This window comes from Macrobrachium nipponense, chromosome 5, assembly GCF_015104395.2.
Source record: "Macrobrachium nipponense isolate FS-2020 chromosome 5, ASM1510439v2, whole genome shotgun sequence".
NCBI classification, from domain to species: domain Eukaryota; kingdom Metazoa; phylum Arthropoda; class Malacostraca; order Decapoda; family Palaemonidae; genus Macrobrachium; species Macrobrachium nipponense.
Window position 1 is genome coordinate 110,081,503 of NC_061107.1, and position 24,702 is coordinate 110,106,204.

The 24,702-nt window shown below is 43.7% G+C and overlaps 1 protein-coding gene across 2 annotated transcripts in view; it reads left to right on the plus strand.

Moving 5' to 3' along the window:
• The window catches only part of LOC135215584 (uncharacterized), a 237,011-nt gene that overhangs the window by 124,084 nt on the left and 88,225 nt on the right, over window positions 1-24,702 (plus strand). For both annotated transcript variants that reach the window (XM_064250453.1, XM_064250454.1), the window contains 2 exons: window positions 1-819; window positions 14,944-15,099. The exon at window positions 1-819 is cut by the window's left edge and continues 668 nt beyond it. In XM_064250453.1, coding sequence (XP_064106523.1) covers window positions 1-819; window positions 14,944-15,099 — 975 coding nt within the window. The remainder of the gene's footprint in view (window positions 820-14,943; window positions 15,100-24,702) is intronic.

The window sequence follows — 24,702 nt, forward strand, 5'->3', positions numbered from 1 at the left end:
CCAAGTGTACCTAATCATTGTGATATAAACAAGTGTGTTATTAAAAGCCCTGGAAGTGTTCATGGACCAGAAGATAGTGATACCTTTAATCGTAATTACTCATTCAAAGAGTTTCAGTTACCTGATGATTCACCTTATCATTTTTATTCCGATAATTTTCAGTATAATGATAATGATTCTGATGATTCAACTAGATGTTCTCACTTTAGTGAAGATTCACGACTTAGCCGCTCAGATCTCAGGGATTTTGTGAGCTTAGGGGAGAGATGGAAAAATGGACCTTGCTATGGCTGTGCTAATGTTGTTAAAGCAGATGAAGGAAACTTCAATCCTCCACATTCCCAGCAGCAAAGTAGAATGGTTCTTAGGAGTTCCAGTGATAGCACTTGTGGTGAAAAAAGTATAAAACAAGCTGAAAAGGAATATGAATTCATTGATGAGATATCTGAGACCCGCCATGAAAAACTCAGTGTTTTTCGTCGCAGAAGATTAGCTGATAAGAAATATGAATTTTCTGATGAAAATTTAGAGAATGTGCCACAGAAATACAGCAGTTTTAGAAGCCAAACTCGAAGACTGATTATGAGTCCATCAAGGTCACCTAAGTTCCGGTCAATGACCGTACCACTCTCTGAACTTTCAATTGAATTAGGAGAGTCATCAGGGCTTTTAAGGTCTGTTTATGAAAAGTTGCTGAGTCCAACCTCTGGTAATGGGTCACCAAGTGAAGTGCTTAGACCTATCAACCAGAATATAAATAGTCCCATCCTCTCACCTCGAGATGACAGATGGCGAGAAGAAATCGATCGCATGGAAAAGGTACCATAATCCATATTCATAATTAGTTGTTTTTGTAGCATCCTAGATTTAGGAATATTATTTTTTAAGTACATTGTAAATACTAAGTTGAATCTGCTAATGTAATTTTAATATTTTCATGTATTGTGAATTAATTTTTCTATCAGCGTGCTTTTACACTCAGGAGCATGTTTTTCTTGCCATCTTGTGGTTACAGTTTGGTAGGATTTAGAAGATACGTGTAAGAGCAGCAAACCTCAGTTGTTTGTTCTTTTAGTTTGTCTTACTTCTGTTTATTTTTGCATAATTGTTAAATCCTGCATTTATCCTTTATCTTTGAAACATGGCAATCACTGGTTCAGCCAATTCCAAAGAATGTTTGCATTCTTAATTGTTTTGTAAAATACTGAATGTTTTGCCAAACACAATTTTTATATAACACTATTAATCCATCACATCTTTTTGTCTTCACATGGTAGGGATGTTTTTATGACCTTTTCTCCTCATTGATGTTTGGTTGTCTTCCTTCTGTGTAATTCTCTGTTAGCTAAACTTCTTGTGTACATATATTGTAAGACTGGTCACTCACAGGATTCTAAGAAACAGCTGACTTTATTTCTGGGGGCCACTAGGCATGTGGTTGGGACAGAGAGAGACTGTCAAAGGCACTTTGTATGTAATTGATTGGTTTCCAGGCAAGCTAAGGATGGTTTCACCGGTTCTAGAAACGGTTCCACCTAAAGTCTGTTTCCCTACATGTGGAAGTAGCATCGGCGGACAGAGGCAGCCACGAAATATCCCGAGACCTTCAAGAAGATTCTTCAGGAGAAAGGATGCCATCCAGAATGGGTGTTCAATATGGATGAGACTGGCCTGTTCTGGAAAAAATTGCCTTCCTGGATATACTTAATGAAGGATGAAGCTAAAGCCTCTGGATTCAAGGAATAGAAGGACAGGGTTACTCTTCTAATGTGTGGGAATGTGGCTGGCTTTATGCTGAAACCAGTCCTCATTTACAAGGCTGCAAACTCCAGGGGACTCGAGAATAAGAACAAGGCATTGCTGTTTGTGTTCTGGATGTATAATCCCAAGGCCTGGATTACCAAAGTCCTATTGGAGATCTGGTTCCATCAGAGCTTCATTCCTCAAGTTAAGTAATACCTGGGTGGCTTGGGCATGGAGTTCAAGGTGTTGCTAATTATGGACAGTGCTGGTGGCTACCCTCTCGATCTTTATTACTAGGGAGTCCAGCTCAAGTTCCTCCCTTCCAACAACATCTCTTTCCTCCAGCCTATGGACCAGGGCGTGATCCATGTATTCAAGGCACTCTACACCAGGAACTCCCTCCAGCACCTTGTTGATGCAATGGACTGTGACAGTGAATTTATGGTGAAAGACTATTGGCGTAAGTTCATGATTGCCACATGTCTGTCTATCATCAACTGGGGTAAGTTTTGGCCGGATTGTATGCATAATTATACGGGCTTCTCTCTTTAGGAAATTCAACATTCTGCCATTAATAAGGTGGTCTAGTTAGCAAGGATTTTTGGTGGTGAAGGCTTTGATAACAACACCAAGTATGAAGTCGTCACCCTAATTGATGCCCACTTTGACCCCCGCTGGGGACAGACCAGGATTTAGAAGACCTGATGAAGTCTGCCAGCAAGGAAGAAGACACACCAGGTTCAGGAGAGGAGCAGGAGCTCAAGGGGGAGGAGGAGGACCTAACCTTGGAACGACTGTCCTTGATTAGGAGAATGATAAAGGATACCCAGAAGTTTGTTTCAACTTGGGATTCTTATATGGAATGCTCTTTAAAGTTTTCAAATATCCTTGATGCAGCATTGGAGCCGTATAATCAAGCCCTCACCACCACGAAGAAGCAACAATAACAGCTGCCAATCACGATGTTCATCAATCATATGTAGGATGACCCTCCAAAGCCTCCTGAAACCACTGAAGTAGTACCTCCCAAATTGCCAATAGTACCTCTTGAATCAGCTGAAGAAGTGCCTCTGGAATTGCCTGAAAAAGTGTCTTCCAAAGCGCCTCCTGAAGGTGAAGAGGCGCCTTCAGAGGAAATGACATTCCTCTGCTTAGTTGAGCTATTTACGGGTGGTTGTGGTCCCTATCCCCCGTGAATGCTGGGTGTCTCCTACTGGTAAAAACTGTGGTATTTTGTGATTTTGCTACATTTTGCTTGTACAGTATTGTGATGGTTTACTGGTGTTCTTCTTGGAAATGACAACGTAAGCATTTTGAATGAAAAATTCTTTCATATAACTTAGTGTTTGTTCCGATACGTAATACAAACCCTCGGTCCTTTAACAATAGGAAGGTAACTAGCGGCAGCTGGGACGGTCGTAAGCTTCGAACAAGGGGAGAACGGTAGTTAACTGCTTGTCCGATCGTGCGCGCGCCCGGGCGGTGAAGAATCACTTTTGCTTTCGGCCGTGGTGTGACAGGACGTGCTCGTCATCGCTCTGCCTGCTATTTCGTCGTGTGCTTTGGATGTTTACAATTTCTTCTGACTGGTTTGTTTGTGGTTTTGAATGAAATTGTAAGTACTCTTTTTTCATTTTCATTGATCGTGAAGTGAATTGAATTATGGATCTTGAAGAGCTTTCGCCGCGCCCACCAGCTGCCCGTAGAGTGTGTCTCGGGCTGGAGGGGCGTAAATGCGGCGGATTCCGCTCTTATCCTGATATAGATCCACATGAATTATGTTATCGGTGTCGGGGGCGAGAGTGTTCCCGAACCGAACCATGTAATGTTTGTGTGAATTGGTCCGAGGCGCAGTGGGTGCTGTACGAGGGTAGGATTGATTGATTGATTGTGAGTTATCTGGCGTCACAACTACCAGGGTCACCGACGCCGTACGAGGGTAGGAAGAGGCGTAGATCGACCAAGGAGTCGTCGGAAAGCTCTCCAGCGACTCCTTTGGTGACGGATACCTCGTCATCCTTCCTACCTCCAGCTCAGCCCCCACGGTTTGCGCCTTCCCCTGCGGGGGGGGTTTCGGAGTCCTTCTCCTCACTCGATCCATCGAGTGTGGAGGAGGGCGCCCGATACCCGGATGTCCAATTGTATTCGGGGTCTTCCGTCCGCTCTGGGTGGGGTTCGTCCTCCCCCAGGCGTGAGGGTGCCCCTCTAACTGACCCGACTGTTCCTCCCTCAGGTGTGCCTTCTGTGAGTGACGACCTTGGACAGGTGTGGGCGTCGTCGTTGGGACTGCAGGGCGCTCCCAGTATCCAGGGCTTAATTCAACGACTGGCGGGTCGGCAGTATTAACTCATGGTGTAGTCACAACGACTACGAATACAGTGTCCACACCAGCGTAGCCGCCCCTCCTCATGTGGTTTACACGCAACACATTGCGTCTGTGACTCCCACTGCATCAATCCAAAAGCCGATTGCTGCCGTACCTAAGAGGGGCGTGCCGCCTCCACCTGGATTCTATGTGCTGCCGACTCCCGACTTTCGCTGTCCGAAAAGTTTGCCCCTGGACCTGCCGCCCGTCCCGATGATGAATTTGGCTGAATTGGAGATGCCTGTGATGCCGGACTATGCTGCCGTACCTGCCGTACCTGCAGCTAGTGTGAATGGCCCAGCCCGCTCGCGCCGCTCCTACGAGGCGTGCGGTGCGTGACGCTCATGTTGATGTTTGCTGCTGGTTGGCCTGGTCTGCTGGTGCTGGTCCTGCTGGTGCTGGTCCTGCTGGTGCTGGTCCTCTGGTGCTGTCCTGATGTTGATGTTCCTGCCGCTCCTGCCGTGCCTGCCCTGCCCACGTCGCGTCTCGTCATGGAGGTACTGCCCCGGACTCAGGTCCTTTCCGGACAGGATCAGTCGGGGCGTGTTGCTTCGGCAATTGGCCCCGACTTTTCCCGTGATGGAAGACTTGACGTCCGTCCTGAGAGAGCTGACGAAGAAGAGGAAGGTGTCATCGTCGTCTTCATCGTCTTCTTCGTCGTCTGTTGCCGCCTCTCCCCCTTCGACTTCTAAGGCTTCCAAGCCGAAGAAGAAGAAGGCTGCCTCCTCCCCCCCTAAGAAGGCTCCTGCGGGACCTTCGAAGGGCCCGTCTCACTCCGGTGTGACGGGGGGTGCTTCTGCTGGTCCTCCTGTTCCCTCGGGAACAGGGCCCGTCTCCTCTTCTGAGAAGAAGAAGAAGACGGGGACCAAGGGTGTGCTGGCTACTGCTGGTACATCCTCGCCTGGTCTTGGTAGCACTGCTGCTAAGCCAGGTACCGGCTCGACTTCTCGTCTGCGAGAAGTTCCGAGTGTACGGTCTCCTTCGGGCGACCGTGCAGCCAAAGTCAAGACGCCTGAGCTCGCTCACCGTCATGACCGAGGCACGGAGCAGAAGACTGTCAAGAGTCGCGCAAGTGACTCTCGCCAGGCCAGCGGCCGCTCTCGTAGCAACCAGCCGGTACCTCGGGTTGACGTGACGGTCTCTGACCGGCCACGGGTTGAGGCTGGGAAGAGGTCCCCTCGACCAACGGCACCAGCTTCGGCTGGTACCAGCGGTTTGACGTGCCGTGAGGACGCTCACCGGTCTCACCGCGAAAGCGAGCTCTGCAGATCACCTGACCGCCGCTCCCACAGGGACCGGACGGAGACGGTGGCCAGCAGCAGCTCGTCTGACGCACGGAACCGGGGTCGACGTGCTCAGTCGAGCCGCTCGCCACAGGGTAGCGCACGGCCAGGCCTGCAGATCGATCCCCACCGCGGGTTGGTGATCGGCTGCAGCCCCCCAGTACGCTGGCCTGTCAGCGTACGCTGGTCCCTGTCACGGGGGGAGCGGGGGGGGGGGGGGGGTCAGGTCTGTCTCTCCTCTACCTTCAACTTCCTCGGGCTACACCGGGAAGAGCGAGGTAGCTAGGAGTGATCGTGAGAGGTGCGTCGCTCACGATCCCGTCACGATGCCGCACGCACCAGGCATGGTCTTAGGACCAGCCAGGTCGTACGCGCAAGTGGCTGGAGGCGACCGTCAGGGGTCTGTTGCTGTTCCTCCTTCTGAAGGAGGAGGGTCTCGAGAGCTGCTCCTGTTGGAGGGACTGGACGGTCCTACTCCTCAGGACGCTGTAACTCCCGAGATCCAGAGGAACTTTGCCCAGGTTATTTGCTGATTTGTCAGCACAACGACCTGGGGGAAGGATCGCCGCTACCACCATCTGAGCCCACGTCCCGGCTAGAGTCATTTTGGGGCCCGAAGAGGGAACCCAAATTGACGGTGGGACTGCCGCGATCGGAGCTTGCAGACTCAGTCCTTGACCAGGTGGAGAATTTCGTCTCAGGACGAGAGGATTCACTTAAGTCAGGACGGTCTTCCAAGCTACTTCCTCCTCCTCTGCAGCGACAGCGGAAGTTCTACGTGCCATCAGTGGATCCAATACCGCCCAAACAGGTTAACCCGGAGCTAGCTAGGCTAACTCCAGGTGTGTCCCTGCAGCAGCTCCTGTCGGAGAACTTGTGGTTCTCGCAGCAGGAGGCACTGGGCCTGGAAGCTACCGCTATGGCGGCTTTCCAGGCAGTCTCTTGGTTGGATCTGTGGTCCCTCACAGTATCCAAGGTCGCGGCCGACTCCAGGGGCGCTGCCCTCGAAGACGACCCCGACTTCAGGAGACTGTGCCAGTCTGGAGGTAGGGCCATCTCCTACCTCGCCCATCAGACGGCAAACCTGTGGGCCAACTTGGTTCTCCGTCGTAGGGACGCTGTCCTTACACGAGTAGCCAAGGGGGCCGGGCGTGAGGCGGTAAATGGACTCTGTAACGGACCAATGAAGAGTTCCTCCGCTCTCTTTCCCGGAGAGATGGTGGACACTGCAGTGGAAAGACGGCACACTGATGACAGTGACCGTCTGGTTCACCAGGCAGTTACGAAGGTTTCTGGGCAACCTCGTACAACTGCGGCTAAGCCTAAGAGTTTAGCTAGCGCTTCCTCGGCTGCTAAGACGGCTGCTCCATCGAAGCCCCGAGGAAAGACTCTTCCTGCTTCAACTTCTGGTAAAGGAGGCCGTAACCAGCCCTCCTCCCAGCCCTCCTTTCCCCGAGGAGGTGCTGAAGAAGTCGAAGCGAGGTGGGAAACGCTAGGGTCACGGCGTTCCCCCCCTCACCAGCTGCCGGAAGTGGGTGCCTAGCGAGCCATTGGGCAACTTGGCAGCGCTACGGTGCCGAGACCTGGATAGTAGACGTCCTTCGGGAGGGATATCTACTACCCTTCGAATCTCGGCCACCCCTCACCTCCAACCCGGTCCATCTTCAGACATATGTTTCCTAGGATCCTCAAAGGACGACCTCTTTCGGCAGGAGATCAAGACCATGCTGACGCAAACGAGTGCTGTAGAAGTCGTAGTAGATCGGTCACCGGGCTTTTACACAACCCCAGCCTTTTTTTAGTGGAGAAGGCCATCGGGGGGCTGGCGCCCGGTGATAGATCTCTCTCCCCTGAACCGATTTGTTCGCCCAGACTCGGTTCAAGATGGAGACGGCACGTTCGTGCTCGACTCCATCAGGGAGAACGACTTCATGCTTTCAGTGGACCTGAAGGATGCGTATTTTCAAATACCCATCCATCAGTCCTCCAGAAAGTACCTCCGCCTTCATCTTAGACGGGACGGTGTACCAATTCAGGCACTTTGCTTCGGTCTATCAACCGCCCCACAGGTGTTCACGAGAGTGTTCACGCTGGTGTCTGCTTGGGCCCATTCGCACGGGATACGTCTTCTGAGGTATCTCGACGATTGGCTGGTCCTGGCGAGCTCCCGCTCGCAGTTGCTGCAGGACAGGGATCGACTTCTAAAGTTTTGCACGATCTGGGATCGTGATAAACTACGAGAAGTCCGATCTCGAACCCAAGCAGAAGATGAAGTACCTGGGTATGCTGATCGATACGGTAGCAGCTCAAGTCCGCCCCGCAGACTTGAGGATCAGCAAATTCAGGGAGGCAGCCGGCCGGTTCCTGTCTCGGCAGGAACAGGCAGCTCAGCAATGCCAAGTCGTGATCGGCCACCTGTCGTCACTCGAGAAGTTAGTTCCTCACGGACGTCTTCACCTGCGGTCTCTCCAGTGGAGACTAAGGGAGAGTTGGTCACAGTTAAAGGATCCACCTTACTTCCCCGTGTCCATCACGGAGAAGGTGAGGCAGGACCTAGCCTGGTGGCTCGACGACAGGAAACCTCTTAAGAGGGGTGGGGGGCCTCTACGCACTCCCCCCACCCCCCCCGGAGATGCTGATGTTATCAGACGCATCGACCCACCCGAGGGATGGGGCGCACACCTGGAGGAGGGTTGCTGGCTGCAGGTGTGTGGGGACCATCACGACAAGCACCTTCACATCAATGTCCTAGAACTCAAGGCGGCGTTTTACGCTCTCCAAGAGTTCCAAGACCGCTTGGTGGGACACTCGGTGGTGTTGATGTGCGACAACACCACAGTAGTGGCATATGTCAACAAGCAGGGGGGCCTAGTGTCTCTCCCGCTACACCAGTTGACTGTGCAGGTGCACGAGTGGGCCACGGCTCCCTCAATAGAGCTGTCAGCACGCTACATTCCAGGCAAGAGGAATGTAGTAGCAGACAAGCTCAGCCGTCTGGGAATTCAGGTTGATAGGGGACCGAGTGGTCCCTACACCCAGAAGTGGCGGAAAAGGCCTCTTTCAACCTGTGGGGGCGTCCGGTCATAGACCTGTTCGCCACCCGGCACAACAAAAAACTTCAAGTTTTTTGTTCGGCCGTGCCGGACCCATGGGCAGCTGCAGAGGACGCTCTTCAACACCCCTGGGACAACCTCTTCGTCTACGCCTTTCCTCCCTTTTGTCTGATTCGGAAAGTGATCAGCCGAGCGCTGGCCACTCCCAATCTCAGGATGATCCTGGTGGCTCCCAAACGACCTCAAGCCGTTTGGTATCCGGACCTGCTGGCTCTTCTTGCGGAAGAACCGAGAGAGATGCCCCACTGGCACAACCTTCTAGCCCAGCACACGTAGAGCGGTAAACCCACCGGGCAGTCCAGTCCCTACAACTTCACGGCTGGCTGTTATCCACCATCTCTTGCGAACGAGAGGCTTTTCTCGCAGCGCAGCAACAGAGATGGCTGGACATGTCCGACAGTCCTCTGCAGCTGTGTACCAGGGGAAGTGGGCCGTCTTCTGTGGTTGGTGTCGTAGACGGGGTCTATCTCCTCTCAGAGCCACTCTTCAGCAGGTAGCGGATTTCCTCGTGTTTCTTCGCCGAGAGAAGCTCCTCTCAGTACCCACAGTTAAAGGATATAGAGCAGCACTGGTGCTCGTCCTAAATCTGAGGGGACTGGACATCTCGAACTCGTTCGAGATCTCCTTGCTAATGAGGAGCTTCGAAAGGTCTTGCCCACCCAGGGAACTCAGGCCCCCTGAGTGGGATGTGACTCTCGTCCTTAGGAGTTTGACTCGAAGACCATTCGAGCCACTCCGAGAGTCGTCAGACAGGGATCTGACCCTCAAGACCCTCTTCTTGCTGGCCCTGGCATCGGCGAAGAGAGTAGGGGAACTTCATGGTCTGTCCTTCAATGTTAAACATACCAGGGGCTGGGGATCTGTGACGCTCGATTTCGTCCCGAACTTCGTAGCTAAGACTCAGAATCCGTCGATCCCTGACGACAGGTTCGAGTCTTTCACGATCCCCTCCCTAATGGATTTCACCGACAACGATACGGATGAGATGCTGCTCTGTCCTGTGAGGGCGCTACGGCGCTATCTGAAGAGAACTCGACACCTCAGGCCTGAGTGTCGACGCCTCTTCGTTAGCACTGGGGTTACCAAGAAAGAAGTATCCAAGAACACACTTTCTTTCTGGCTGCGTGAGGTGATCAGGAGGGCGTACGAGGCTGATGGTAGTGACGACATCCGTACGCTCCGACCGAGAGCCCACGAAGTCAGAGGTATTGGACCCTCTTTGGCGTTCCGTAAGAACTTCTCCGTGGCGCAGGTCCTGAAGGCAGGTGTCTGGGCCAACCAGACTACCTTCACGTCCTTCTACCTTCGGGATATTGCCCACAAGTCCTTGGATACTTTTTCCTTGGGACCTGTGGTGGCTGCTCAACACGTTGTGTAAGCTTACCCAGCACCCGAGCAGGCAGAACAGCATCGATTCCTGGTGTGACTGTAGGAATGAATGGTTGAATGAGAGTGCGACTGGCTTCTCTTCTCCATCTTTCTCTCTCTCTACCTGTGGGCAGAGGGTCACGGTCGTCACCATGCTGGAAGGAATTTCGATGCAGGTAAGCTACTCGACCGAGCCCCAATCTATCCCTTTAGTTAGGGATAGAAGCAAATATCCTCCACTCCCTCCAACAAGGGGGAAGGAGTGGATACCTACTTGAGACAAACCTATAACTTTATGTTGGCTCTTGTAATGGAGCAAGTTCTTACTTGCTGGTACAACGAGATACGCTTGCCTCTCTCTTAGTACTCGGTCCAGAGGTCTGACCATTGATCCTGCGGTGCACACCCCGATCAATCGGACAGATGTTTGGATCCCTCCCTTGCTCTTACGACCAGGGAGGCATTCCAAGGTTGGACGAACACCAGTCTGTTCACCAAAAAGACTCAGATTCCACCCACCAAGAAGTGAGTCTTCCTATTGTTAAAGGACCAAGGGTTTGTATTACGTATCGGAACAAATGACAATTTGTCGAAAATTGCATTTTTCCTAACTATACAAACCTGAGGTCCTTTACATATAGTCCCACCTCATACCATCCCTCACTCTGCAACTTTTTGCATGGGCCTAAAGCAAAAGTGATTCTTCACCGCCCGGGCGCGTGGCGCGCGCACGATCGGACAAGCAGTTAACTACCGTTCTCCCCTTGTTCGAAGCTTACGACCGTCCCAGCTGCCGCTAGTTACCTTCCTATTGTTAAAGGACCTCAGGTTTGTATAGTTAGGAAAAATGCAATTTTCAACAAATTGTCATTTTATTGTCATCATGATAAAAACTAAGCCTATTATTATTATTGTTTATTATTACAGGCAGTCCCTGGTTATCAGCAGGGGTTCCATTTTAGGCCGGGTGCTGATAAGCGAAAACCACCATTAACCAAAACTTGGCAATTGAGTTTCAGTTAATGGTGCCTCGGTTAGGTATTTTACGGCACTATAACTCTATTAGCCGATAACCAAAACTCGGACTGGTATGACGCCATAAATTGCAGATTTTTAGCGCCGTAGAACTGGATTGCCATTAAACGAGTCTGCTGATAACCGGAGACTGCCTGTATCATTATCATTATTATTATTATTATTACATTATTATTATTATTTATTATTATTATTATTATTATTATTATTGTTTTTTTTTTTTTTTTTTTTTTTTTTTTTTTTTTTTTTATTTTTTTTTTTTTTTTTTTTTTTTTTTTTTTTTTTTTTTTTGCTCTATCACAGTCCTCCAATTCGACTGGGTGGTATTTATAGTGTGGGGTTCCGGGTTGCATCCTGCCTTCTTAGGAGTCCATCACATTTCTTACTATGTGTGCCGTATCTAGGATCACACTTCTGCATGAGTCCTGGAGCTACTTCAGCCTCTAGTTTTTCCAGATTCCTTTTCAGGAATCTTGGGATTGTGCCTAGTGCTCCTATGATTATGGATACAATTTCCACTGGCATATCCCATATCCTTCTTATTTCTATTTTCAGATATTGATACTTATCCATTTTTTCCCTCTCTTTCTCTTCAACTCTGGTGTCCCATGGTATTGCGACACCAATGAGTGATACTTTCTTCTTGACTTTGTCAATCTTCACGTCTGGTCTATTTGCATATATCACCCTATCTGTTCTGATACCATAGTCCCAGAGGATCTTTGCCTAATCGTTTTCTATCACTCCCTCAGGTTGGTGCTCGTACCACTTATTACTACAAGGTAGCTGATGTTTCTTGCACAGGCTCCAGTGGAGGACTTTTGCCTCTGAATCATGCCTCTTTGTGGTTGCTATGTGGTTTATGGTTTCATTTTTCATATTGCACTTCCTACATATGGGAGAGATGTTATTTCCGTCTATCGTTCTTTGAACATATCTGGTTCTTAGGGCCTGATCTTGTGCTGCTGTTATCATTCCTTCAGTTTCCTTCTTTAGCTCTCCCCTCTGTAGCCATTGCCATGTGTCATCGCTGGCTAGTTCTTTAGTCTGTCTCATGTATTGTCCATGCATTGATTTGTTGTGCCAGTCCTCTGTTCTGTTTGTCATTGTCCTGTCTCTGTATATTTCTGGGTCTTCGTCTACTTTTATTAGTCCTTCCCATGCACTTTTAGCAACTCGTCTTCACTGGTTTTCAGATATTGCCCCAGTGCTCTGTTCTCGATGTTGACGCAGTCATCTATACTTACTAGTCCTCTCCCTCCTTCCTTTTGTGTTATGTATAGTCTGTCCGTATTTGCTCTTGGGTGTAGTGCTTTGTTTATTGTCATATGTTTCCTGGTTTTCTGATCTATGCTGCGGAGTTCTGCCCTCATCCATTCCACTATTCCTGCGCTGTATCTGATTACTGGCACTGCCCATGTGTTTATGGCTTTTATCATATTTCCGGCGTTGAGTTTTGACTTGAGTATTGCCTTGAGTCCCTGCATATATTCTTTCCTGATCATGTCCTTCATTTCTTGGTGTTTTATATCCCCTCCTTCCATTATTCCCAGGTATTTGTATCCAGTCTCATCTATGTGTTTGATGTTGCTCTCATCTGGTAGCTTTATCACTTCAGTTCTCGTTACTTTGTCTTTTTGTATGTTGACTAAGGCGCATTTTTCTATTCCAAACTCCCCCAGATACAATCCTTACAGTCTGGATTAGGGTATCTATTTCCTTGATGCTCTTCCCATACAGCTTGATGTTATCCATGAACATCAGATGGCTGATTCTGTTGCCTCTTTTCTTGAGTTGGTACCCGCCATCCATCTTCTGTAGTACTTTTGTCATGGGAATCATGGCTACTACGTAGAGTAGTTGGGACAATGAGTCGCCCTGGAAGATCCCTCTCCTGATATTAACCTCTGCTAGTCGTATTCCCGAGCTTGTAAGTATTGTATTCCAGTTGCGCATTGTATTTTTGAGGAAGCTGATGGTGTTTTCCTCTGGCCCATATATTTTCAGGCATTCTATTTGCCAAGTGTGTGGTATCATGTCGAAGGCTTTCTTATAGTCTATCCATACCATGCTTAGGTTGGTTTTCCTTCTCCTACTGTTCTTCATTACCATTTTATCTATCAGGAGCTGGTCTTTTGTGCCCCTACACTTCCTTCTGCAGCCTTTCTGTTGGTGGGGGATGGTGTTTGTCTCCTCTAGGTAGTTGTATAGCCTTTCACTGATGATACCTGTTAGTAACTTCCACATTATTGGTAGGCAGGTGATAGGCCTGTAGTTACTGGCTATATTTCCCTTACTCTTGTCTTTCTGTACTAAGGATGTTCTTCCTGTGGTCATCCATTTGGGTGCGTGGTGATTTGAGATACAATGCTGGAGTTGTTCTGCTATTCGTGGGTGTAGGGCCTTGAAGTTTTTGAGCCAGTATCCATGGACTTCATTGGGACCTGGGCTTTCCAGTTTGGCATTTTCTTTAGTTGGTGTCTGACTGTGCCTGTCGTGATCTCTGTGAATCTTTGTTTTATTCTCCCTGTTTCTTCTTCCTTGACTTCCTGGAGCCATGTTGCATGTTTGTTGTGTGATACCGGATTGCTCCATATGTTTTCCCAGAGTCTCTTACTTGGTTCGGCTTCAGGAATTTCTTGGTGGTTGTCTTCCCCTCTTAATTGGCTGTATAGTCTTTTCTGGTTGGTTCTGAATAGTTTGTTCTGTTGGTATCCCTTATTCCTGTTCATGTACCGTTGGATCTTATGTGCTTTGGCCTTAAGCCTCTGTTTTACATCATCTGTTGTGTTGTTTAGTACCCTCTCTTGTACTTTGTATTTCTCGTTGAGTTCCTCCCTTGTTTTCTTGCTTCTTAGCCTTTTTTTCTGCCATCTCTTTCAGTTTACTCAAGTCAGATCTCATCACCATGATTTGCTTTTCCAGGCGCCTTTTCCAAGGAGATTGCTGTTTTGGTTTCTCTTGGTTTCTTGGTGTTGTAGGCTTTCATGGAGGGGATCTTTGTTCTCTATATCTGGCTCCATCCATTGTCTAATCTTTTCTACCCCTTCCGTCCTCTGTGGCATCGTCTCTCAGTTCGTCTTCGTGTAATTGGTTGTCGTGTGACATTTCCCTTTCCAGTTCTTCTCTTTCTGTTGGGGAGAGCCAGTTCCTTTTCTTTATATTCCTTACTTGGTCTGCCAGCCTCTGCTCTGTTTGGGGGTTCATATTCCTCTCATTCCAGATGTTGACCAACCTTCTTCTATATCCTCTCTCCGTCGGGTTGCTTCTGATGTAGCATCTCCATATTTCCTTATTTTCTTCTCTTCTCTTGCCCATTTCTCTTGTTCATTTCTATTTCCTTATTTTCTTCTCTTGAAATGGACAAGAGAAGATCATTATTCTTATTATTATTATTATTATTATTATTATTATTATTATTATTATTATTATTATTATTATTATTATTATTATTACTATCATTATAATTATCATTATCATTATTATTATTATTATTATTATTATTATTATCATTATCATTATCATTATCATTATTATTATTATTATTATTATCATTATCATTATCATTATTATTATTATTATTATCATTATCATTATCATTATCATTATTATTATTATTATTATTATTATATGTGTAGTTTGCTAAGTAACTATTCAAGGGCCTTGTTACTTTCCATATCAGTAAGGGTGAATCACCAGTCTGGTTTTCATTGATGTCTTATGTATAGACCTGTAGCTTGTATGTGGTAAGACTGCAGATACCTGTACTTTGGAGCTAGGGTAATCTGATTGAAAAAGCAAACTTGATTCCAAATGGTGCCATATAGGAAAGATTAGAGATGTTCATTACGTATCTAGCTAATAGGTTTGCTGATGTTGCACTAAGCACATCGACCATCTTTGAAATTATAAAATTGTAAGTAAAGGTTACTGGGTTTGGAAATGGGGATAAGATTAGGATGGTAGAGAGTGATTGTTATTCTCTTGTTATATATTTATATGTGTACAGTTGATATTCATGTTCTTTTTTGCTCAGGTTGAATTACAACGGTGGAGCTCAAGAGAAAGTCTCGGACTGTATGCTGTTAGTCCTAGTTATGCACAAAAAGCTACTGAAAGGTCTGCTGTTTTAGTAACAGAGAAAGCTAACAGTCTATCTTCAACCAATATTTCTGATACTGCTCATTCACAAGTAAGTTCACTTATTTTTCAGATTCTTTTCTTTATGCTAATCCCATTCATGCATTTTTTTATATTTTTAATCAGTAATGATATAATAATGGGTTTTATGTAGAATTTTTATTTAATTTTCCCGAAAAATGAAAAAATTGCTGATGTTATATGTCTTGTCTCTATTTTGTTATTGTACATTTTTGGAAACAATTTGTTCATTAGCCGTGTAGTACAGTATATGTGCATTAATTTTATAAAAGGGTTAATTTAGACCACCGAGTCGCTTTATTGGAATTTGAAGGGCTCCCAAAAAGGATTTGTACTCCAGTGTGATGTGGAAACTGGATGAAGTCAGAATAAAATCTTGAACTGCCTAGTTTGAAGAGATTGAGGGAAATGAATGAAAAGTTAAGTCCAGAAAGTAATAAAGGTGGGACCTAAGGGAGGCTGTCTACAATCATCAGTACCATATAAGGGGTATATACCAGTAAGGCCTAATTACAGGGTGCCTAGTTTGCCTCCTGAATGTAGACCTGAAATTGCTGAATCTCTTAACAGAAATAGTGTATAGCACATATTGGGGAAGAAGTTGAATGCCAACAAAATAAAAATTTTCATATTAAAATTTATAATTTGGATACTTAACTACTGTCAGATACCTACATCCATGTGCAAGCAGGTGCAGGTCACTTGGCTGACCCAGATTACTTTAATTCACCTGTTCTCCACCAAGTGTGTTTGGAATGTTTTAGATATTGTCTCATAAATATCTATACACGTATAATAAAGTTTATTATGAAAATTTTATTTTTTTAGCATGAATCTTACATAATGTTAAAAGATTGCTGATTACTTAAAAGAAACCTAAAACTTTCTTACTTGATCAATATTTTACTGCAGCCAGAAGTTGAAACCCTCTCTGGAAACATGGCTCTCTTGTATAAGGGAAGGTAAACAGCCTTATGGAGAAAGCTGCATCAGCAAAAGTGGTCATGTCCAGCAGCCCAACAAATAACAGTCAAAACTAAAAGGCTACTTATTGAAACAAAGATATTCTCATATACAACTGATGTACTTTCATGTTGCCCAACTAAAGATCAGGCCTTAAAATTAAAGAAAGGTTCAACAAGGCTGTTATCTTATTTGGTTTAGGAAAGACATTACTTGTTACAACTGGCAGACTAAGGGCTGCAGTCTAAAACTGAATTTCCATGTCTTAAATGAAATGCATGGCAAAATTGGAATTTTTCCACAGCACTGCATTAATTAAATGATGTAGCAATGACTTCTGCCATAAGAATAATTACCATCAGCAAAGATAATAGACCAGGATTGTGCCTCTCATGATGTAATTAGCTCAAAATGTAACAAAAAAAAAGGAAATTTTTTTTATATCATAATGCACAGAATGATTAAATATCATATACAGCAGGGAAGGGTTTTAATTACTTTTCTAAAAGTAGTTCACTGAAAAAATCCTGGGAGAGAGCAAAAACTAGTCTTCATTGCAAATGGTATTATTCCACAAAAAGAATTTTGAATTCACTTACTCTTCCACAGGTGCTAGGGCTACCAATATTGTGTGAGCATAGAGAAGTGCTTAAAGAGGCTGTTTCTAAAGGCTCAAAATTTTAAACACACCCAGGTTCCAAAATAAGTGGCATGGCATTCCAGGCACCTCTGTTTCAAGAGACCTAAAGATATCTTGAAATCCAGGTCAAAAGCAGTTACAAATTGAGCATAGCATAAAATGTAAGAAATCATTTAACTATATATACATACAGGCAGTCCCTGTCTTGTGACAGGTTTGGCTTACAGCTTTCTGAGGTTACAACGCTTTTCAATTATATTTATCAGAAATTATTTCCAGGGTTACGATGCATGTTCTAGTGTCATGGTGCCTACAACGCCAGTCTGGCAGAAGAAATATGACTCCAAAAATGCAAAATAATCAATATTTGAAGGTTTTTTGATGAAAAATGCTATAAGAATACAGTTTACATAGTATTTAATACAGTGGTACCTCGAGATGCGAAATTAATCCGTTCCGAGGTGGCCTTCGTATCATGAGTTTTCCGTATCTTGGAACACATTTTACATGTAATATGGCTAATTCGTTCCAAGCCCTCCAAAAACACCCCAGTAAATTTCATAATAAAGCTAAATTGACCTATAAACAATGAAACACTACAACAATTTTGACCATTCAATACCTAAATTAAGAATAAAAATGCAAAACCTGTAAATAAAGTGTATATTAGTGTACGAGAAATATTATTACTGTAATGTAAAATGTGGAAGCTTACCTTTCGAGTGAGGCTATCTCTGAAAGTGGCGGCAGAGGAGGAGGAGGACAAACGGCAGATAATGTACGTACGTACGTACACTTAACTTTAGGAAAACACATAAAAAATTTAAGGAAAACTATAAAACTAAAATTTACGAAACACATTAACAAAACTGTAACACTTAACTTACAAAAATCTAAAAATAAATTTTTTTTTTTTTTATTTTTTTTTTTTTTTTTTTAATTTTACGCAGGCTTTTTTTTTTTTTTTTTTTTTTTTTTTTTTTTTTTTTTTTTTTTTTTTTTTTTTTTTTTTTTTTTTTTTTTTATTTTTTTTTTTTTTTTTTTTTTTTTTTTTTTTTTTTTTTTTTTTTTTTTTTTTACAGAATTTCAACTTCATCACCACTTTCAACGTTCTGTTTTTCATCACTTAGTTCTTCCTTTTTGCTTTCAACTTTGTTTTTTATCACTTGGTTCTTCCTTTTTGCGTACTCCTGCTAATGCTGAAGGCCTCTTTAAAAAATAACGATCAATGGAAGATTGCTTCTCCCTACTTTTCACAATATTCCTGAAATGACTCAGGCAAACGTCATCGAACTGTGCAAGCATACGACCTGTGTGAGCCTTTTCAGGGTGTCTTTTTTCGATAAACGATTGCACTTTATGAAAGGCGGCTAGAACATCCTTAATTTCTGCCGTTGTCATAGGGTCCTCCTCCTCTTCCTCGCCGCTGCTAGAGAACTCCTCTTGAACGACGTTATGTTGCATGGCCTCCAACTCCTTCAGGTCATCCGTCGTAAGCTCCTCTTGGTGCTCCTCGAGAAGGTCGTTGATGTCGTCCTCGTTGACGACCAGCCCCATGGACTCGTCAAGATCTGGTTCCAAAACAGTTTCAGGATCGTCAACTGTTTCTGACTCTGCAGCACCAGCTTCACCCACGTCGAATCCCTCGAAGTCTCGGGTGGATACCGCATCAGGCCAGAGTTTCCTCCACAAGGAATTCAAGGTTCGCCTCGAAACCTCCTGCCAAGCTTGGTCGATGAGTCGGATGCAAATGACGATGTCGAAATGCTCCTTCCAAAATTGACGCAAGGTGAGGTTTGCGGTATGGTGTTGGGCAGAAGAAAAAGAATCTTAACGAAGGAATACTCCGCTAGGGTATCTTCCTCGATGCCAGGAGGGTGGGGAGGGGATTGTCCAACCCCAGCAGACATTTCAGGGGGAGGCGCTTCTCTTCCAAGAATTTCTTCACTGTCGGGCCGAAACACAGATTTACCCACTCGGTGAACAAAAGCCTCGTTACCCAGGCTTTTGCAGTAGCACTCCACATCACTGGAAGCTTCTCCTTCAGCACTTTGTGGGCCTTGAAGGCTCGAGGAGTCTCGGAATGATACACCAGTAGGGGCTTCACCTTGCAATCCCCACTGGCGTTTGAACAAAGTGCTAGCATAAGCCTGTCTTTCATAGGCTTATGCCCGGGTAGCTTCTTCTCTTCCTCCGTGATATACGTCCGACGAGGCATTTTTTTCCAAAAAAGGCCAGTCTCATCATCTCGTCGAAAGTCTTCTTAAATGCTTCGGCCGCTTTCGTGTCCGAACTGGCAGCCTCCCCATGACGCACCACCAAGTAGATGCCAGTTTGTTTACGAAATTTCTTGAACCAGCCATGCGAAGCCTTGAACTCTGGGGTTTGCGTTGAAGTCCCTTCCCCTCCGTCGTCTTCTGCCTGCGCAATCAAATCGCCGAAAATAGCGCTGGCCTTGTGGGAGATTGCTGTCTCTGTTACCGTATCGCCAGCGATTTCTTTGTCTTTCATCCAGACGAGGAGCAGCCGTTCCATCTCGTCGTGCACGTGGGTCCTCTTGCTGGACAAAATAGTGATGCCCTTCGACGGTGTAGCTGCTTTGATGGCATCCTTCTGTTTAAGGATGGTGCCTATTGTTGACGGATTACGGCCGTATTCCTTTGCGATCACACTCAATCGCATACGAGCTTCGTACTTCTTGATGATCTCCATCTTTGTCTCCAAAGAGAGCATGCACTTCTTTCCGTGAATTTCAACTTTCTTGGGACCCATGACTACGTTATCTTGTTCGTAATTTACGTATAAGTAACACAATAAAGTTTCCGCACAACACTATAATAGTATACTGCAACGAAATCACTAACAAATTTACGTTACTAAACGAAATCGTTGGACCAAACAAATGCCGTGTGCGTACGATAGAGATGTTGGTACGAAGAGGCCGAGATAGGTACGCCACCACGTACAACTACTATCCGACTTACAACCTGCTCGACATACGACCACTCGTACTTACAACCTTACCTCAGACAGTTGACCATTGAGTTCCTTGGGACTGCACCATCTCATGAGAACTCTCATCACTCAGGCATGAGAACTCTCATCACTCAGGCAGCATCAGTTTGAGTTACCCTGCCCTATATGCAGCATCATTTGGTATTAACTGTACTGTAGACTGAATTGCAAACCAATTTACGTAAGAATCGACTTCTGACATGCATGCAAGAACCTAACCCCATTGTAACTCAATGCCTGATTGTATGTAATATATACTATCAAATAAATTATTAAAATGTATTAGTAGAAGTACATTATGATAAAAAGATTGAAATAATTATTGTACATTACATTACAGTACTAAGTAGGCACTTATATAGCAAAGGTCTGATAGTATACCCTACCCAGTATGTTGGCCACTTTCTAAGGTTCGACTTACATCCATTCTGACTTACAACCAGTGGGTCGGAACCAAACTTGGTTGTAAGTAGGATAGTACTTGTATACGTATAAGATGCATGATGGGAGGGATGCTGTCCAATAGGAGAGAAGGATTTCATGGCTTCGCTAGCATCAGGAACCAACGGGAGAGCAGGAGGATGGTGGCGAATCTACTAGTACTAAGATGGCGGCGCGCGGCGCGAGTTTCAAAATTGTTATCCGGGCGAATCTCGGACTTTCAGAAACCTTTCGTATCTTGAAAACTTTTCATATGTAGAGCAGTAAAATTTTTCGCATTGGCTTTCGTATCTCGAGTTTTTCGTAAGTTGAGCCTTTCGTATCTCGAGGTACTACTGTACATCCAAAGCATTAAAAGTAAGGTTTTCTTAGGATTTTTAACAATGTTCCGGCTTACAACGATTAACGGAACCCCTGTCGTAACCCGGGGACTGCCTGTACATACTCCAATATCTGGGATCAACATTTTTAATAATAAAACAGTAAGACTTACGTTTCCTATGGCGGTATTAACAGTAACTACCCTGAGACCAACTCCAGGAATGATAAACCGACCATTGCCTCTGAAATTATTAGCACAATAGCGTAAACTTTTCATTGGAACCGAACTGATTATTATACGTGAGTATTTCACAGACACACAAATGCAAACTCAACATTTTTGAATTTTGGAGAAAACCTGCAAAGGTGTTTGTTCAATTTTTTTATGTGATTCTTAAGTTTTTAAGCTTTTATCTGTAAATTAAATAACATTAAATAATAAAAATGATAAACTTCACCTCTCTCTCTCTCTCTCTCACTGAGGTGAGAGAATTTTTATGGTACATGTAGTATGTACTATGCTTATTAATATTGTCAAATATTAATAATATAACTGTAATTACAAAAATTGATAATATTTTAAAGAAATAACCTTTTCATTTCACTTTTAAGTAAGAACTACTTTTCTCTCTCTCTCTCTCTCTTACTGAGATGAGAGAATTTTTATGGTACATCTACTGTATCTACTTTATGTTTAGTAATATTTTCAAATAATAATATATAACTCTAATAACAAAATGATGCATATAAAAAATTCTTTCCCTCATCTTTCTTTTTAACTCCACAGAAGTTCGAAGTCCAGAGCTGTCGAATATGTCAAGTAATGTGACAGGAGGGAGAGTGTTGCCATATTAGCGATCAATGGTTTCTCTCTCTCTCTCTCTCTCTCTCTCTCTCTCTCTCTCTCTCTCTCTCTCTCTCTCTCTCTCTCCTGGTATGTAATCTTTACATGCTCTTATATTTTTACCAACCATTTATTTCTTTTTTAAGGGTAATATTTGAGCTAACTTTTAAAGGGATTTAAAGTAACTTTAATTTTATCGAAAAGTTAGCTTATTACTTAAGTAAAGACTCTCTCTCTCTCTCTCTCTCTCTCTCTCTCTCTCTCTCTCTCTCTCTCTCTCTCTCTCTCTCTCTCTCTCTCTCTCTCTCTCTCAATCCGGAGGTCCGAAGTTCTATTCTCGGCGCAGCCAACACGGAACCAGAGGAATTTATTTCTGGTGATAGAAATTCATTTCTTGATATAATGTGGTTTGGATCCCACAATAAGCTGTAGGTCCCGTTGCTAGGTAACCAATTGGTTCCTAGAACCGTAAAAATATCTAATCCTTCGGGCTAGCCCTAGGAGAGCTGTTAATCAGCTCAGTGGTATGGTAAAACTAGGATATACTCTCTCTCTCTCTCTCTCTCTCTCTCTCTCTCTCTCTCTCTCGTAGTTTAGTTAGTGGTAACATAGATAATTTTTAATCGATCTATTTTTACCTTTACCTTCTAGAACTTTAAATTCTTGTTCTAAAACAGACACATAACTAAGAGTTGTATTAGTCCAAATAAAGAGCACTGTTTTTTCATGAAAAGGAATTTGAGAAACAAAGAGAGACAGAATAAATAATTTCTTAAAAGTGCTTGAGAAGACTTCTAAAAATAGATTGGTTGGTCGAAAAGGGGAAAGAAGAATTACATTGTACGTATGTAATCTTCACACACTCCCATAATTTTACCAACCATTTATTTCTTTTTTTAAGGGTAATGTATTAAACTAACTTTTAAATGAAATTACAGTAACTTAAATTTAATTTAAAAGTTAGCTTAATATTTAGGGAGCATGATATCTGTCATATTTAGAGTTCAAACTCTAGAAGTAAGCATTTATTAACATTTTTAGAGACCGTACCCAACTTTCGCAAAATTTCCCTTGTGTGAGGGGGGTCTAGAACCTAACCTTGTGTAAGTTCGTGGTATTACTGCACTATTTATTAGAAAAATCATGTATAACTTGGTAGAATTTTTTTCTTACACGTGCATTTACATATCTTCCTATTTTCATTGATATGTACAGTAATCCCTCACCTATCGCTATTAATGGGGACCAGAACCGACCACGATAAGTGAAAAACCGCAAAGTAGGGTCCCTCCTATTTTTTAAATGTGTAGTATACAGTCCGTTATCCACACTGATAACGCATTCTCCAGTTGCACAATCCTCTTATTACGAGGAGTCACAATGCGCTTAGTGTCCTTGGAGAACGTTATTGAGGCAGTTTTACGGATTTTTCATTTGTCTTTTTTTTATGTAGCAAACCGTTGATTCATTCAGTCCGTACATGCGGGCAACAGACGCCTTAAGCATGTCCAATAATTTCACTTTCTCGTTCACCATCATCATTTTTCTCTTCTTCTTGGGTTTACCAGAGGATGTAGAGGGTGTAGGACGTTTAGGAGCCATTTTCAAGAGCGTCACAAGCACTATTTTGCACAAAAAAAGCACAAAAGAACAGCTAAAACTTTCATGCGGCAAGAGTAGCGACACGAGCGCGAGAGAACAATGAATGCGGTCTTCCTTCACTGGGCGCTTGGCAGGGAGAGATGCTGGGTAATGCGTCACGGAGGCTCGGCCAATCAGCTTACGAGATTCAGGAGCCGAGATGGCCAGCGAATCAGAGAGGTGGATTTTGAGTTACGCGCCATCTCCGTGTTGAAACCTGTTGTTCTAATGTACTCTCTCTGCCTTCTGCTAGCGCCCATGGCATTTTTTCTCAACTTTGAATTTTTGATGAATATTTTTTAAAAATCCGCGATGCACTTAGGGCGCGAAACTTGAGGTGCAAAGTAGCGAGGGATTACTGTATTTTCTTAAATTGGCTGGGGGTGCTGTATATTTGATTTTTTATCCCTGCTCTTAAGGGTTAACTCTTACAGTCTGGCCTAAAATATATATTAGCCCTCTTACGCCGATTGGACGTATTAAACGTCGAGATAAATTGTCTCCTGGGTGCCGATTGGACGTATTAAACGTCGACATAAAAAAGTTTTTTTAAAAATTCGCAGAAAAATACTTATAGGCCTACCAGCCGAAAACTTTTGAATCACGCGCCTTGGGGGATGCTGGGAGCTCATGGATCAAGGCATTGTTTTGTTTACAATTGTTACGCAGGCACGCAAGCACGAATTTCTTTCTTATCGCACTAAAAAATATCAGTGACACATCTTAGAAATTATTTTGTCACTTTGACATAATTTTTGCCATTTTAAATTAGCTGTTACATGGAGTATTATATATGAAAATGTGCGCAATTTCATGTAGAATACCAAAAAAATACTCATGATTGTAGCTTTTATCAGTTTTGAAATATTTTCATATAAATAACGATAAGTGCCAAAATTTCAACCTTCGGTCAACTTTGACTCTACCGAAATGGTAATAAAATGCAATTGTAAGCTAAAACTCTTATATTTTAGTAATATTCAATCATTTACCTTCATTTTGCAACAAATTGGAAGTCTCTAGTACAATATTTCGATTTATGGTGAATTTATGAAAAAAACTTTTTCCTTACGTCCGCGCGGTAACTCTTCCGATAAATTTTTTTGTGCGATTGTTGTAATGTTTGCACCATTTTAAATTAGCCGTTACATAAAGTTTTATATTTGGAAATGTGCGCAATTTCATGCACAATACAACTAAAAACAACCCATGGTTGTAGCTTTTATCAGTTTTGAAATATTTTCATATAAATAACGATGTGCCAAAATTTCAACCTTTGGTCAACTTTGACTCTACCGAAATGGTCGAAAAATGCAATTGTAAGCTAAAACTCTTACATTTTAGTAATATTCAATCATTTACCTTCATTTTGCAACAAATTGGAAGTCTCTAGCACAACATTTTGATTTATGGTGAATTTATGAAAAAAAAAAAAAAAAAAAAAAAATTTCCTTACGTCCGTGCGGTAACACTTCTGAAAAAATCAGAAATTTTTTTGTGCGATTGTCGTAATGTTTATACCATTTTAAATTAGCCGTTACATAAAGTTTTATATAGGAAAATGTGCGCAATTTTATGAAAAACACAACTAAAAATAATTGAAGGTTGTAGCTTTTATCATTTTTGAAATATTTGCATATAAATCACAAGAAATAGAAAAAAAAACCCACATTCGGTCAACTTTGACTCTACCGAAATAGTCGAAAAATGCAATTGTAAGCTAAAACTCTTGCAGAATAGTAATATTCAGTCATTTATCTTCATTTTGA